The sequence below is a fragment of the Eptatretus burgeri genome, chromosome 11, assembly GCF_056783735.1.
Source record: "Eptatretus burgeri isolate ZD-2024b chromosome 11, Ebu_testis_v1, whole genome shotgun sequence".
In the NCBI taxonomy this organism is placed as follows: Eukaryota; Metazoa; Chordata; class Myxini; order Myxiniformes; family Myxinidae; genus Eptatretus; species Eptatretus burgeri.
The window spans coordinates 32,521,751-32,539,374 of NC_140971.1; the positions used below are offsets into that span (position 1 = coordinate 32,521,751).

At 43.8% G+C, this 17,624-nt stretch overlaps 3 protein-coding genes across 9 annotated transcripts in view; 2 read left to right on the plus strand and 1 right to left on the minus strand.

Annotated features, from left to right (window-relative positions):
- FOCAD (focadhesin) overlaps window positions 1–11,722 on the minus strand; it is a 174,669-nt gene extending 162,947 nt beyond the window's left edge. For 2 of the 5 annotated variants that reach the window (XM_085845795.1, XM_085845791.1), the window contains exons 1-3: window positions 11,452–11,695; window positions 2,586–2,654; window positions 2,397–2,465 (exon numbers count right to left, since the gene is read on the minus strand). In XM_085845795.1, coding sequence (XP_085701921.1) covers window positions 2,397–2,465; window positions 2,586–2,642 — 126 coding nt within the window. In that variant the 5' untranslated portion in view covers window positions 2,643–2,654; window positions 11,452–11,695. The other 3 variants (XM_085845794.1, XM_085845792.1, XM_085845793.1) reach the window with 3 other exon arrangements.
- A 324-nt stretch (window positions 11,723–12,046) lies between these two features.
- ACER2 (alkaline ceramidase 2) overlaps window positions 12,047–17,624 on the plus strand; it is a 22,659-nt gene continuing 17,081 nt past the window's right edge. Inside the window, exons 1-4 of one of the 3 annotated variants that reach the window (XM_085845805.1) lie at window positions 12,047–12,406; window positions 16,705–16,812; window positions 17,002–17,116; window positions 17,264–17,405. In XM_085845805.1, the coding sequence (XP_085701931.1) occupies window positions 16,708–16,812; window positions 17,002–17,116; window positions 17,264–17,405 (362 nt within the window). In that variant the 5' untranslated portion in view covers window positions 12,047–12,406; window positions 16,705–16,707. Of the gene's footprint in view, window positions 12,407–12,431; window positions 12,452–16,704; window positions 16,813–17,001; window positions 17,117–17,263; window positions 17,406–17,624 lie in introns of those variants that run through there. The other 2 variants (XM_085845806.1, XM_085845807.1) reach the window with 2 other exon arrangements.
- On the plus strand, window positions 12,458–16,507 carry LOC147016796 (uncharacterized). Its single transcript, XM_085845804.1, has 2 exons — window positions 12,458–16,265; window positions 16,420–16,507. The coding sequence occupies exon 1, from the start codon at window positions 14,007–14,009 to the stop codon at window positions 15,867–15,869; it is 1,863 nt and encodes a 620-aa protein (XP_085701930.1). The 5' UTR covers window positions 12,458–14,006; the 3' UTR covers window positions 15,870–16,265; window positions 16,420–16,507.

The window sequence follows — 17,624 nt, forward strand, 5'->3', positions numbered from 1 at the left end:
CACACACACACACACACACACACACACACACACACACACACACACACACACACAAACAAACACACAAACAGATGACGGAAGTCATCAATATACTTACGAAATCTTTCGATTTCCTAAGTAATAATTCAGTGTAACTTTTTAAGCAGCTGTGCAAGAAGCAAAAGCTTAGATTTGATGACAGAGTAGACATTCTGCAATATGTATGCAGGCACAAAACTGCCATTCCATAAAAACAATGTGGCATATTACGAATATTTCTGAAAGAGGAGGCAACAAAAGTGAGTACACCCCTACTATTGTCTGCACAAGAAGTAAGTCAAGCATGGTAAAACAGCTTCCGTTTTCATCATTTTCTGTATATTTAAGTCAAAGAGTGTTAAAGGTACAAATATGCACCAAACAATACACACAATATCCATAGAGCTGCAACCTCCCTGGTATGTTAAAAGTGAAGAATTGTACTCCAGCAAAGATGACTGCACGTACTGTTCCCCAAGTTCAGAATCTAGTCCTCCAAGACAGACGACAAAGTGCCGCCAAGATGGCTGAAGAGATTTCTACAGCTTCTGGCCAGTCTGTTAGTATGCAAACCTGAAGCAGAGTCACAAGAAAGCTCGCAAACAGTTTGCTGAAGCACATCAATCCAAGCCCCTGGACTACTGGCAACATGTCCTCTGGTGTGATGAAACGAAGATCAATTTGTTTAGATCTGATGGAGCGCAGCGTGTCTGGCAGCGACCTGGGGCACAGTACCAAGACAAGTACGTTATCCGTACTGTCAAGCATGGTGGTGGTAGTGTCATGGTTTGGGGATGCACGAGTGCTGCGGGTACTGGAGAGCTCAAGTTCATCGAGGGAAACATGGATTCTACGATGTACTGTGACATCCTGAAGGAGAAGATGTTACCCTCCCTGCGAAAACTTGGTGGAGGAGCTGTATTTCAGCACGATAACGATCCGAAGCATCGTTCCAAGCAGACAACTGCCTTTCTGAACAAGTCGAAGGTCAATGTGTTGGAGTGGCCAAGCATGTCACCTGATCTAAACCCAATAGAACACCTGTGGGGCATCCTGAAAAGTAAGGTTGAGGGACGAAAGGTGTCCAACATCATGCAACTTCGAGAAGTCATTGCAGAGCGGTGGAACAGGATCCCAGCAAAGACATGTGGAACACTGGTCAACTCCATACCGAGTAGAATAGCTGCTGTGCTCAAAAACAATGGTGGACATACAAAATACTGAAAACAATAACTATTCAATGCGAGAAAGTACATAGAATGTACTCACTTTTGTTGCCCCCCCCCCCCTTTTTCACAAGTATGCCCAGTATGCCACATTGTTTCCACAGAATAAATGTTTTGGGCCTGTACATGTATGACAGAATGTCTACTCTATCACTTCTTTGAGTCTTGTGTTTATAATACATCAAAGTAAAAAGTTACAACAAAATATGTACATTTTTGTAAAGGGTGTACGACTGTACGTACTCACTTTTGTGAGATACTGTAAATGGAACAGATGTTTGTCACATTCCAAACAGATGGGAAGTGGCTCAAAATAAATGAGATGCCAAAATGGACAAACAGAGGAAATGCCAGTTCAGTGGAGCATATTTTGAGAACACAAACATCGATGTCATCAGGGCCTGTAACTGAGGAGATACCTCTTGACCTTCTCAGATGGAAAAACTCGATGTTCAAGTGGCAGTACGAGGTGGAAAGACAAATAAGAGGTGGAGGGATGTGTTGGGGACTCTCACTTTGGATAATCGGTTGTTGGTTATACCTTGGCCACTGAAGATGGACAGAGGTTATATTTTCACCCGTTTGTTTCTCTCTCTGTGAGCACGACATCTCAAGAAGTTATGGAAGGATTCGTACAAAACTTGGTGGACAGCTTGGGTGTGTGACAAGGACACATTTATTAGATTTTGGGGAAGATCTGGATTTGGAGATGAGAATTTTTTTTATATTTGGAAGTGATTCTTCACCATTGAGAGATGGTGTCAAAACGATAAGGTATATCACGATATCTAAACCGTTATGGACGGGTTATGACAAAACTTGGTGGATGAGTTGGGTAGGTGACAAGAACAAGCCGATTAGATTTTGGTTAAGGTTCAGATCCAGATTCGGCCTATAAGTGGGATACAAAACGTAAACTGTTCAACCTGGTGGAGGTATGTGCTCTACCGAGTGCCATTCTTGTTTATATAACTGTTATCAATTGTGTAAAAGCTCAGCAACTCAAGTATGCCTTTGTTCCTTCTTGGTCTTCCATTTCATTTCATCTGTTATACTAAGATGCTATCAAGCAATAAATAATTTCATTAAATTCATTTTATCCATATCTGTCTCTCTGTGTGTGTCTCTGTCTCTCTGTCCCTCACTTCTTACCTGCTTGGACACTTTACTAATTCTACCCGATGACTCTTTCACAACAGCAGCCACCAGCTTTGCGACAGTCTGCAGATAAAAGGCAAACACGATCACATTAGCGAACCAAGAATGGTAATCAAAGCATTCTGCCATACAGTGACCTTCACATGAAAGACACGGAGTGAGAGCAACACAAAGAATACCCACTTGTGTCTGTGTGAGTACATTCTTGAATTCCAGCCTCCTTCGTAGTTCATCGACCATCCTGGTCCAATTCTATGGAGAAGAGATGACACCCTTCTTTGCAGTGTGCACACTTAATTGGACTATAACTGATTGAGAATTATTGTCAAGTACTTAAAAAAGGATTAGTATTGGCTAGTACATAATTTCAGTGAGAAGTTGTAAATGTCAGGGACAGTTTGACTCACTGATCAAGTGCCAGCAAAAGGATACACATTTTCTCTGGATTGATGATCAACAAGCGCTGTAAAGTACATTTATCGTTGCTGACCTTTCTTATAGTCTTTAATTTTGCATAATTTTCTTTTTTTATATTTGCACTTTATTCATTTATTTTTATACTTTTGGCCCATCGGGGGCTGGCAGGATAGCTGAGAGGTACACACACTTGGTTATAAGCTGTCTAGCCTGGGTTTGAATCCCAACCCAGCTATCAACTATCATCCCGGTGTTTCACAGGCAGGGTGATTCATCAAAGTGTGTGCGGTCCCTTGGATGGATGTTAAACTGGGCGTCCCATCTGCCAGCATTAGTTGGTGGATGTGAAAGATCCTAGAGTCCTTCATAAAGAGTCCGTGAGCTTTTTTTTTTATTTTTATTTTTTTGTATACCTTGGTTGAGGCTCGTATGAGAGCGAACACACAACTCACAGCAAGGAGGCATGAGACAAGAGGGGCGGGAGTGGAAGGGACAAAACAGTGGGGAACAGACACATTAGGTGAACTGTGGAAGGGAGAGGGATGGGGATGGGACGGGGAAAATGGCGAAGAGAAGATGGACATTTCAGGGACTTTCAGGAAGGAAAGCAGGAGAAATGAAGGAAGTGGGCTTGGGTGGATTATTGGGGGTAGAAAAGATCGAGGATTTGGATGGGGGAAGATAAGAGGTGGTGGTAAACAGCTGTTTTGAAAGCCTGGAGGGAAGAATGGGAAAGAATAGAGTGAGGAAGTTTATTCCAAAGGCGGGAAAAAGAGGAATGAAAGAGTGTTGTCGGTATCGTGAACAAATTCCAAATTACTGCCGTAAATACTGCTGGGAAGGCAACGGCAAACCACCCAGTTCAACCCTTGCTAAGAAAGAAATTCGGCAGCACCGACGCTCTGCAACGGAGCATGGTGCATCAGAATCAGAGAAGGTTCATGGAGGAGTTTGCAGATAAATCACATGCAGGAAAACATTAGTAGACACCAGGTCAGGTAAGGGAGCATGCGCTGAATCAACGTGTTGCTGCATCCATTTTCCACTGGTACTCCAGGGGCCTCGGTCTGGCCATCCCACAGGCAGATGCCCAGCCCATCCGTATCCACTTGAGATGCCGATCAACCTGCTGCACCCACGAGGCACGTGCTCAGCCTCCTCCGCCCAAGAGGCTCCCTTGCAGGAGAATCTGGTGAGCAGGATCAGCGTGAGGAAAAACGAGCCACATGTCCATACAGATGCAGCTGATGCAGGTAACAAATCTCATCTGAGTTTCTCTCAACAAATGCTCGTTGGACACAAAGTCTGACCACAACAGCCAAGGATTCTCCGAAAAGACCTGGTCCCGAAGGAGTTGAGTGTCTGTCTCAGAACCTTAGTCAGAGTCCAAGTCTCACATCCGTCGAGCACGACTGGAAGCACCATGGACTTAAAGACTCGGACTTTCTTCCTAATGCACAGGTGCACTTTCTTCCTCAAAGACTCGGACACAGCTCATTACCCCATGATCCAGCGAGTTCATGATTCCCCAACACATCCATCAACCTCTAGCTCACAACATGCAGGGACACGAATATCATAGCCAAGGTAAGGGAATCTCTCTGTGACCTCAACATCCTGACACCAAATATCTACAGACAAGATAGCAGCATCCAAGATGTCATTCCATCCATCCATTGGGACCATACTCTGTGCAGAGCGTCGGTGCTGCCAAAGCAGTGACCTTGGCTATTAGACACAATCCTGAATGGGTCGCCACTCCGACACAGGATACCAGCAAGTTGGCAATCATTTTGCCGACCTCAGGATGACAGGCAGAGTCAACCCCACCTGGCATTAATTAAACAACCGAGTGGGATCTGAACTCAGAAGCCTGCTTAGAACTGCATAAATATGATGCCAGAGGAGAGGGTATTGGAATTCGGTCTCTCTGTCTGTCTGTCTGTCCACCCATAATGTGCCAACATAGGCCATAAATGCCACCTGGTGGTAGCCAGTGTACACGCTACTTAATTTTTTCAACCAAGTACCTCGATAAAAGTATGTACAATTAATACGTGAGTATGTCTCTCAGGAAAGCACCATTAGAATGTGAGTAAGTCTATAAAGTATTTCGTGTGAGTATTTCACTCAAAGAGATTAACAGAGCTGTAAGCAGGCATCTATCTTGAGGACCGGTCTCTCATATCAACTGCCCCTGATGTTAACTCAGTTTGGGAATTCTTCCACATAATTCTGCTCTCCATCATGCATAGATTCATGCCATCTTGTCTTCAATTATGCTACCATTCTTCCCAGGAAAAGAGTCAGAAAACAACATCTGTCCATCCTCAAGAATGAACTTTCAAACTTTCCTCCCAACTCTAAAACCTGGTGATGCCTTGTTAAGTCTGGCTCTGGAGTATGCTCCCCCTCCATCCCTTCCCTTAGTTGAAATAGCACCACAGCTGATTCTGCTCATGAAAAGGCTGAATGCCTCAATTCTGTGTTTGTTTCCAAATCTTGTCTCCAACCCCTCATTCTCGGTACCCATCCTTCCATGTCAGACTCAACTGCTCCTGGACTCTATCTTTTGCACCTGAGAAGGTAGAGGTTATTTTAACTCTCGACTCTGACTCCATTACTGGACCGCACAAGGATGATTTGATTAGATTTTGGTGATGATGTGGATCTAGATACGAGAATTTTTCAAGTGATTCTTCACCATTGAGAAATGGGGCCAAAAACTATATTCATATCATGATATCTCAAAAAGTTTTGGATGAGTAACGACAAAAATAGTTTGGCGAGTTGGTTAGGTGACAAGAACAAGCTGATTAGATTTTGGTTTAGGTCCGGATGCAGATCCGGCATATCAGAGGGATACAAAGTGTATACAGTTCAACCTGGCAGAGGTGTGCGCTCCACTGAGTGCCATTCTAGTTTAATGATGGCACTGGAAGCAGACAGAAATGATGACTCATCTGGACCAGTACAGAATTGTAAAAAAAATTTAAATGAGAAGACCATTATCAAGAGGAATGGGAAAACATTTCCTATCAGGCGGGTTCAGGAGCTTGCACAAGATTTTTGTGTAATCTTTAGAATAAGATGTGTCGCTATGCAGTGTTCATCAGGCCAGGCAGGGTGTTACAAGGCAACAAAACAAGTAGTTGTGTGCATCACACACATAAGCTCAGCCGCATCGCTGAGGATGCGAGAAAGACATTATGATCATTGACATCACGTTGAAGTTTGATGTTTCTTGTGGTTGAATCGAAGGTCTGAACCTTTTTCCATCCATGAAGAATGCTGAACGAGCATGTCATTCAATGCCTGTAGTTTATAATGCAAGGGCTACGGCTCTTTGAATCGGGTGTCTGAGGCCAAAAAGTTCGAGGATGATTGCTGAATCAGAATTTTGTGCTGACGACGAAAACCAATTTCTTAATTGTAGCAGCTGTTGATTTATTTTTGTGAAAAACACCATTTTGTGGATTTGTTTTTTTTTCACCCAAAAATGTAAAAAAAAAAATCATTTTAAATTCAGTTATGTAAACATTGCCACTACATGTACATGTGGGGTATTAAAATAAAGCCCACCTCTTTGTGGACATGGGTTAACATTAAAAAGATGTTCAGAATAGGACATTATTGTTAATCGGAGACAATTTTGTCAATAATTTGAGAAAAAGACTTACAATTTGCATATTGCGTGACATAAATCACCCAACAGGTGTCTTATTAGCACCATGAACGATGTTTTATACATGTAAAAGGTGACAGATGTACACTTACAGTGCCTGTAGAAAGTCTACATTCCTTTTCAAAATTTTCACCTTTTGTTACCTCATAGCCTGGAATTAAATTGCATCAAATCAGACTTTTTCCACCTTTATTTATACATCGTAACCCACAACTTCTAAGTGAAAAACAAATTCTACAAATTTCAGAAGATTAATTAAAAATACAAAACTAGAACATCTTGGTTGGATGAGTGTCCACCCCCCTTATGATAGCAATTGTAAATTAGCTCAGGTGTAATCATTCAGCTTCAAAATCATACATAACATGATCCAACAACACTTATCCAACAAAGATATTCTAGTTTTGTATTTTGAATTAATTTTCCGAAATTTGTAGAATTTGTTTTTCACTTGGAAGTTGTGGGTTGCAATGTGTAAATAAAAGGGGAAAAAAGTCTGATTTAATGCAATTTAATTCCAGGTGACAAAGCAACAAAAGGTGAAATTTTGAAAGGGGGTGTAGACTTTCCACAGGCACTGTATGCTCATTTAAACCAAAAATTGTTGTGGCAATAAGGTTATTGTGGATAAAATGGACACAATGTTTCCCCCGAGCCCCATTTTAATGAAAATTAGAATTTATTAGAGTGATTGTTGATGAGATACAAGTGTACAATTGGTGTTCTTTGAAAAGATGAAATTTCTCACATATGTAGAGACATAAGAAGAACATAATTATGGCCTTGCAGAGCTTAATTGACCATCATTTTGTATTTGTAGATGGCGGTGCCGGAAACAAATCATACTTGCATCCTGCACACAGGAAGATTGATTAAGATCAAGCCATTTGATAACAAATCCTGGAGAAGTTGTCAGCTGCAAGGGAAACCCATGCGTCTATGCTCAGTGAGAGCTCAAATATGCATCAAGGTGCAGAGGCCTACCCAAAGACTACAACAGAAATACGGTATAGGCTATCACAGCTCCGGTTATAAAAATTTCACTGCGGTTCCAAAACTTGGACAGAACCCAGCTGACATCAACCCAAAAACAACTGAGCAATCCCCAGGAAGAGAACTTTGATCTCAAGTTCCTCATCCAGAAACTACATCATCTGGGGTATTTCAGACTACCTGTGTTTTTTGCAATTGTAAATGCAAAAAGTTAAGCTTCTTGGTAGTTGCAAAACAAAAGACGGTGAGCAAGCAGAGAAGGCGGCTGCTGTCATATTAAAAGACTTCCATATGCTCACAAAACTCGGAAATGTCAATTTTATTGCAAAGGAGATGAAGTACCCCCATTCTCGCCACAAGACATACTTGAACAGATCACAGAGGGAGCACGCTTCAACATCTGAAAATACAGAATATAGTGAGTTCAAGGACACTCATACAAGGGCATTTGAAATCCTTAAAGATTATGTCAGAGTGTCATCACAGACAGTCATGCTGAATTCAAGACGTCGATCCATGCACGCTTCAAATCAATACGAAATGATTTGCATGTTGACAGTTCGGCTTATAGTGTCCAGTCCCTAGCTGACAAGGTATCAAACCATTTTGGACCCGATTTAAAAATTGCAAAATCCAGATTAAAAAGCAAGGAAACATTCTGTATAATATTCATATGGACAAGCACCAAGCTATTGATTCTGCTCAGCAATATGGCAGTTCCTTTGACTTTAAGGTGACAGAGGCTGCGAGCCACATTAGAGGAACAATACAAGAGCTATGACCATCATACAAAGATTTACCGAGGGAGCTGACAGCTGAAGCCCTGGCAGAGGGACAGGTAAAACCACCTGGTGCTTTACTGCAGTTTTTTCTTGTTCTGTATTGTTCCTGTTCAAAGAAGGTCGAGACAAATACATGTGTGGACTTCTATATACAGTTTGCTGCTCAGAATGCTATATTTGCAGCAACTAGATGAACTGTGAAGCCAGAAAAACATCTATGTCACGGCCTGGAAGCCAGAGGAGAATGGATGGATACTGGAGAATAACAAATACACCATAAAATGGTTTGAAGGCAGACAAGTTCCAGAAGCTGCTCGTCTTCAGATCGACAAAAGCACAGACAAAGAGATGAGTGATGACGAAGATGACGAGATGGCTGAATAATCTTTTTCCTTTGATGAAGTAGACAGTGATATTCTCCAGTGTAATTGACAAGGGTATCACTGAAAACATGTGCGATGCTGAGGATGATGAGACGGCTGAATGATGAGACTCCTATGATGAGACAGCTACCGATCTGAAATGAGAAGTCGCATTTATTAAAACTAGTGCGGGCCCGTACGTGCGTGCCCGTACTTGAGTGGCCTATGTGCGTAGCTGTACGTGCAAAAAAAAAAAAGAGGAAGAATTGTGACGTCAGTGGTGACATCATAGCACCGTGTCCCGTCATTGGTTTGGTAAATAAATGGCCATAACTTTGGAACCACTTGTCCGATTAATATCAAACCTTAAAAAGGCACATCCACAGGTCCCCAGCAATATACCTGGCAAGTTTCAATGAGATCGGACCAGTGGTTGTCGAGAAACAGCGGTCGCAGACACAGACACACACACACACACACACACACACACACACACACACACACACACACACACACACACACACACACACACACACACACACACACAGATTGCTGGAATTATATATAGATGAAATTTAGTCATTAAAACAGAATCATGCCAGAGGCTCGGCCTTGCTTTGGCACAATTATGTACAACACAAACTAGTTTCATTATATATATATATATATATATATATATATATATCTATATATATATATATATATATATATATATATATATATATATATATATATATATGTGCCTGGTTTTAATAAGCAGTTACTTTTGAAAGTTAACGATAATGGTACAGTTTCTGATAAAATGGGGGGGGGGGGGGGGAGGAGGAGGAGAAAAATGTCAATTTTATCCACAATATCTACGTTCCCATGACAACTATCAATTAAAGGAACAAATGAGTACCGACATCAACTTTCTACATGTTTTCTCACGATAATTCATGGATCAGAATTTGTTTGTTGTGCTACTTCGATAGTTCTGAGCCAATTACATCCAGACTTGCTGCATGGGGTCAGCACGACCCTGATTAATGCGTCGGGGTGATTTTATCTTTGCTGGTAGTCTTGGGAGGGTGTGGACACAAATTCTCCATGTAAATGTGTATCGTGCAGCGGTTCTTCCAGGTGAGTGAGGATATTACAAGTCTCCACCATTTACAGTGCAGTATTCCCGTCCTGTCCAAGTTTAAAAAGGGCATAACTCTGAAATATTGAAAAACTAGAGGGGGAGCACTCGGTCGAGTGCAAAACCTCCGCCGCCAAAACTGCTGGATCACTTAAGTGAAGCTGATGTCCTATTCATTGTTGGTCAAAACGGATCAGCCTCCACTGAACCACGATTGAATAAACTAAACGAGATTGACGGGCATGTAGAAATGCCCAAAAAAAATAAAAAAATAAAAAAAAAAATAAATCGAAATTTTTTTGAAAAAAAAAGGTGCAAAATTTCTTAGTTTTTTTTTCTCCAGCAAATTGTTTTGGGTTGGAAATCACTTAAAACATGTAGAAATGCAAGAAAAAAAAAATTAAAATCTTTTTCAAATAAAATCGAAATTTTTTTTGAAAAAAAAGTTGCAAAATTTTGTTTTTTTTTTCTCTAACAAATTTATTTATTTTTGGTTGGAAATCACTTAACACATGTAGAAATGCAAAAACAAAAATTCAATTATTCTTTCAAAATGGCCGCCATAGCGGCCATATTGGACTTTGGACCAAGTCCAAAATCTAATGGCATGATCCTTGGACCATACCTAATACCCCCACGAAGTTTCGTCGAAATCCGTTCAGGAGTTTTTACTATCCGTAATACTGTTCACAAACAAACAAACAAAGACAGGGGTGAAAACAGTAACCTCCGTCCATCTTCGATGGCGGAGGTTAAAAACGTCCTGAAACTCGAACTTTTTCTGTAACTCGTCTGAAAAACCCCCACAGGTGGGACAAACGAACGGACAGACGGAGAGCAAACCTATAGACAGCCCCCTGTGGTGAAACCAGTCGGGCTTAGTAACCATCATGTCCTGTAGACTAGTTTCGAGGGTTTTCACAGCTATCCAATGATGCCGTGCGCCCCACCATGTTGGTTGCCTTCACTTCCCTGGTAACAAATCGCATCGGTAGCTCTACAGTGTAGCACATTTATCTTGTTATTCTGACTTACTGCAATGGAAGAAGGTTACGTCAATTATTTCACCTTGATACGTCTTGTTTAACCTTTCTCGCTTGTTTGGTTGCCAACCAATATGGCGCCCGCGCACTGCACCATGGGTAGTGAAACCTCAATTCCACAATCTTTTTTTAATATTTGCCCATGTCCCCCAAAAGATGGGCTTCATTTTTAACACCTCACACACGTGTAGTGACGATATTAAATATAACTGAATTAAAAACGATTTTTTGACATCTTTGGGTGAAGACTGAATGAATGAATAAATAAATTACAAAAATAAATAAATAAAAAGCACGAAATGGCGTTCTTCACCGAAAATCAGCAGCTGAGGGAATTAAGAAATCGGTTTTCGTAATCACCACAGAATTCTGATTCAGAGAACATTACTTAGCCTTGTTTAGCTTTTTCCCGCTCGTGTAGCTGGCTAACCAATATGGCGCCCGCGCACTGCATCATGGGTACTGAAACCGTCCATTACTTTGATCAACAATATCAATCAGAAAGACAAGGATAAACACTGGAGGTTTGGAGTTTGGGTTCGACCGTGCACCCGCAGCTCAAAGCTAGACAACTCTGGTGCTAATAATCACATCGTTGTGGAATTTAAATAAGAATTCCAGTGAGAGGAAACGTATGCACCAACCGGTAACTCCTCCACAAAACACGCCGCGTCCCTCTTGGTGAGGAAACGTCACCGATAGTAACACAGCAAACCGAGTCTGTCAGGCGCGAAAGAACTCTTCAAAATGGCGTTTTACTACCAGTTCTGTGGTGATGTGTCACATGGATGAGGAAATAATAATAATAAACACGGTTGGTTTTTGTACAACATAACCAACAACAGCACCGTCAAACCAACACGTGTAAACAAAACAGCTTTTACACACACGAACCTATTCCTGCGATGAAAATAAAATCTATATAGACATTTAACGTCTCGTTTTAATCTATTTTATATTATATACACATATTTATTCCGGAAGCACAGCTTTCAGCTGCCACGAAGCATCGAGTCGCCGTTCGAGCCACCACCGGTCATCACGTCATCGTCTTTAACTCCGCCCCCCCCCATTCGCAGGCTCCTCCCCCCCATTCGCAGGCTCCTCCCCCCCATTCGCAGGCTCCTCCCCCATTCGCAGGCTCCTCCCCCCATTCGCAGGCTCCTCCCCCATTTACAGGCTCCTCCCCCCATTCGCAGGCTCCTCCCCCCATTCGCAGGCTCCTCCCCCCATTCGCAGGCTCCTCCCCCTCCGGCGATGCGATCCAGGGTTCGCTGCGCTGCCGTTACGAAAGGCGTTCGTGATTCTGCAAAGCCGTGCGGATGATGCCCAAGGGTGATAGAAGTAAAAGAGGAGGAGAGATCGGCAGAAGAGGAAAAGGCTTGTTGTATCAGGTTCAGATAAACATTGGAGTGAAAAGTCAGACCGAAGGGCGGGAGCCGAAGCCGGAATGTGAATCGCACGAGCGGACGCCAAGTGACAACACGACAAGACGACGGACGTCCGCGTGGACACTCGGCTCACTGTGGTCGTGCGGTCGATCGTTACACCCTGTCGGTGGACTTCTCGAGTAGAACAATTGCGTGGCACTTCGTGACGGTATGGTCACACTGTGCGTTTACACGCCATCGAAAAGTTTATGACGTGAGAGTTTAGTGGTTTAAAAGTTTTTCAAAGTTCATTGTGAGTTTTTACGAGTTGTTTGGAAGGTTGTTTTGTCCGAAGGTAAACGTCATCGTGCGCTCCGAGCCGGGTGTGTTTGTTGTGTTTCTTGCCTGGGCTTGTTTTGCTCAACTCCGGCGCGGGACGAGTTCCTGTCCCCGACTGGTCTCGTCTGCCTTTGTTGTTCGTGATTATTTACTGAACACGTGGTTCATGTATGTATATTTATATATGTATGTGTGTATATATGTATATAGGAAAATGCTGTTTCCTGAATAAGGCTATTGTAGTTCCAAGAGGGCACCCCGCCTTCCGAGCGGGTGGACCTGTGTGGTGTCCGCCCACCGGGCACAGATGACTGCTTTGTGTCCGGGACGTCAAAGAAACGTAAAATTGTCATGGATAGCACCGAGATCCATTTACTAATTACCAGGATAAGTCACGACGTGAAGAAATCGTGTGATAAAGATGCCGCATTGTAATCACTCACCAACATTGTAATCAATCAATCAATCAATCAATCACAGGTTAGATCTGTGACCTGCTACAGGTACCATGTAAACCTGTACTAACCTGTTCCATGGTCGGGTTGTCGGCGACAAAACCGTCTCCCCCACCAGGTTTTTTGGTGAGGAGGGTGTTTGGATATGGACACCCAGCAGGATTAAAAACAAAACCTGTCAAAGGGCGGAGGAGCTCCTTGTGAGCCAACGGCCATCCATATCTAGTGCCCAACTGTGTCTGCGGACGTCCTCCTGCAGTTGGGTTACTTTTTTATTAGGAGGTTGGTGGCAGGATTTGCACTCCGGCCACCGTAAAACCCTTCATTCCGCAAAACGCAAAAAAAATCTGAAAACCCACTCCGTGGGAGTACCTCCTGTGCAGCTTCCCTTCGCAGGGCAGCTTACCAGATGATGGGATTGGGGCAACGCCTTCGGGACCCCCAATCTTTGATGAAAGGAGGGAAACCACGGGGTAACATCCCTGGGTCAGATTGCGGGAGAGTGTGTCGGAGTGGTGCTGAGGTGTCGTCCACCAGACGGTGGTCTCCTTGGGTTAACCTGAGGCGGTCCCTTCGGGTGGGTGCATGGAATGTCATCCCTAAGAGAGGATGATCACCTATCTCTGTTATCATCTGAGCTCAAGCGTTTGGACATCAGTATTGCAGCACTCTCTGAGGTTCGGAGACCGGATTGCGGAGAAATAATGGTGGGTGGTTACACCTACTCTTGGTCAGGTCGCTCTTATGGTTGCCATACCGAAGAAGTTGCTGTAGCTGTGTCCAATAAGCTGACCCCAATGATAATTGAGGTAACACCGGTCAACGAGCATATTATGAGACTAAGGATTCGTCACTCCTTGGGTGTCATTTCCCTGGTCTCTGTTTATGCTCCGACTAAGGCGAGTGACCTCACCGTGAAGGATGCATTCTACGCCACACTCGAGTCTGTGGTTGATCAGTGCCCCAGACGAGATACACTTCTAGTCTTGGGGATTTCAATGCATCAACTGGAACGGATAGGGATGGTTATGAGACATGTTTGGTCCCCATTGGTCAGGAACTATGAACCACAATAGCACTAAGTTCCTTGACTTTGCAAGAAGTCATGGACTTAGGGTGGCTGGTTCATGGTTTCAGCGCCCACAAGCTCATCGCTGGACTTGGTATTCCAACGCTGGCGGTGTGGTAAAGGAGATTGACCATGTCCTCGTTGACGGTCGCTGGAGGATGATCCAGAACTGCAGGGTCTACCGGAGTGCTCAGTTCCTCAATACTGACCACCGGCTTGTTGTAGCAACTCTAAAGCTGCACCTTAAATCCTGGAGAATGGTACCAACCCAACCTAGGCTGGATGTTGGCAAGCTCAAGGATGAGAGAGTGGCTGAGGAGTTTGCGAACAGGTTGAGTGGACATTTGGGGGGTCTGGGTGCTTTGGGGGGTCCTGAAGAGTTGTGGAGTGCCTTCAAGACCACCGTCCTTGATGTTGCCGGTGGATGTCTTGGAACTCACTGCAGGGCAAAGAAGAATTTTGTCTCTCAAGGGACACTGGATACCATTGACCAGAGTCGCAGGGCCAGGCTGAATGGCAGAGCTGAGCTGTTCAGGGAGCTGAGGCGTAAAACTGTACGTGCACTGAGGGTGGACAAGGAGGCCTATGTGCGAGGAATCTGTGAGGGGGTAGATGATCACCTGTGGACAGGTGATTCTCATCCTGCTTACAGGGGAATTCGCGCATTGCGTTCATCCAAGCCCATCCCTCGGAGCACTGCAGTTCGAGCAGAGAGTGGTAGGCTCTTGACAGAGGAGTCTGAAGTGAAGGCCACCACACTTCACAGCACTCTCAGTACCAGAGTAGAGTTCAGACATCAGATCAATCAGTTACTGTTACAGTTATCAATCAGTTACAATCAAACTGACTTATTTCCAGTTGTTACTGGAGTTCGTCAGGGGTGTGTATTGGCCCCCACACTTTTCAGCACTTGTATGGACTGGATTTTAGGGAGGATGTCGGAAAGATCAAGCTGCGGTGCATCGTTTGGGAATGTCAAGATCTCGGAACTTGATTTTGCAGATGATGCAGTCACCTTTGCGGAGACATTAGACATCCTTTTGGGGGCCCTCGAGGTGCTGAATGAGGAGTCGGAGCCGCTGGGATTATGGGTTTCCTGGGTCAAAACTAAGATCCAGGCTTTCAATGACATATTGGATGCTGCTGTCCTGTCTGTGCCTGTTTGTGGTGAGGATGTTGAGGTCGTGGAGAGATTCACTTACCTTGGCAGTGATATTCATGTCTTTGCTGGCTGCGAGTCAGAGGTCGATAGACGTCTGGGTCGGGCCTGGGGAGTCATGGATTCACTGGATCATGGGGTGTGTCACTGCCGGTACCTGTGTGGGAGGACGAAAGTCCGAGTTTTCAGGTCCTTGGTGCTTCCAGTCTTGCTCTATGGATGCGAGACTTGGACTCTGACCAAGGATCTGAGACGGAGACTTAATTCCTTTGGTACCAGGTCTCTTCGGAGAATCCTTGGCTATCGCTGGTCAGATTTTGTGTCCAACGAGTGGTTGCTGAGAGAGACTCGGATGAGATTTGTTACCTGCATAGTCTGTGAGCATCAGTTGCGGCTGTATGGACATGTGGCTCGTTTTCCTGACGGTGATCCTGCTCACCAGATTCTCTCAGCGAGGAGTCTCGTGAGTGGAGGAGGCCAATGGGCCGACCATGTTCCTCGTGGTTGCAGCAGGTTGACCGGCATCTCGAGGAGATGGGGATGGGCCTGGCATCTGCCTGGCGGAAGGCCAGACGGAGGCCCCTGGAGTACCGGCGGAAAGTGGACGCAGCGACGCGCTATTCTGGCACATGCTCCCATACCTGACCTGAATCAATCACCAACATTGTAATCAATCAATCAATCACCAACATTGTAATCAATAAATAAATCAATCACCAACATTGTAATCAATCAATCACCAACATTGTAATCAATCACCAACATTGTAATCATTGTAATTCATCACCAACATTGTAATCATTGTAATCAATCACCAACATTGTAATCATTGTAATCAATCACCAACATTGTAATCATTGTAATCAATCACCAACATTGTCATCAATCAATCAATCACCAACATTGTCATCAATCAATCACCAACATTGTAATCAATCAATCACCAACATTGTAATCACCGCTGTGAGAGGTGAGGGAACATGAGGTGAGGAAGGTGTGTGATAAAGACACCTCACCATAATCACTAACACTGTAATCACTGCTGTGAGAGGTGAGGGAACGCGAGGTGAGGAAGGTGTATGATAGACGCCTCACCATAATCACTAACACTAATCACTGCTGTGAGAGGTGAGGAAACGCGAGGTGAGGAAGATGTATGATAGACGCCTCACCATAATCACTAACACTAATCACTGCTGTGAGAGGTGAGGAAACGCGAGGTGAGGAAGGTGTGTGATAAAGATGTCACAAGGAAATCACCGATATTGTCATTATCTCAGTGCTACGACCAATCAAAGAGGGAATGGAAAAACAGCACACCCGATTGGTCAGTGCCACAACCAATTGATGAGTGAATATTGCTGACATAACTACAGCCACACAAACTCTATTAATTATAGCAGATATTCCTTTGTGGACCCGCATCGTTATTCGGTGCTGAAATCGATGTCTTCAGTTGATGAACAGAGCGACGTATGTGTTTTATTTGTGTGCGTTTCTTCCAGGTGATGAAGGAGCATGTATGGAAGCAGATGTTAGCCGGAAGCTCCGACGTGGATTGGTGTGAACATAACTATGTAATTGTGCCATCCATTGCAGAGTTCTACAACACGGTGAGACTCCCTTTGTGCAGCCTCTCCAATACAAAACAATTGGCGTATTGTATTTCCAGGGAAGGCACGCTTTGCTTTCATGATTGTGCATTTCTGTTTTATCGGTATATATTTTGGTGGTCTCGACACCAATTTTGCATTCCCTTTTGGGGGATTGGGTTATTTCCGTTCATATATGGTGTGACGTAGGTGAGCAATGCCCTATTCTTCGTGCTACCGCCCATCTGCATGCATTTGTCGAAGCAATATGCCGAGCACTTCAGTGGCGATATCTACCTGGTTTGGGGTTTACTCGTGTTTGTGGGTGAGTCTCCAGGTCCACTTTCATTATCCTCGGTGCGTAATGCAAACGGACCTATCTGTTGGTTTTCCAATTGAAATGATGGATGGTGATGGGTTGATTTAATGTCTGCTATCCGGAAGCTGTCACACGTTTCCATTTTCCTATTAGGGCTCGGTTCGGCCTACTTCCATGCAACATTGAGCTTCCTGGGACAGATACTGGATGAGTTGGCCATCCTATGGGTCGTAATGTTTGCGCTTGCATCTTGGTTCCCTCGGAGGTTGATGCCTTTGGTGTTTCGTCGGAGCCGGTGAGACATGACTGCAAACGAGCACATGTGAAGATATACCTGATGGTGTTTCTTATCTCTCACTTTAATACACCTGTGACAGGGAATTTTGAGGTGTAAAGGTATTATTGCATACATAGGATCCTATTTTATAGATGAACAATACAAGACTGTGAAATATTTTTGGAACAGAAGGCATTAAATCGAACTTTATTTTTAAAAAATTTTCATTTTACATCA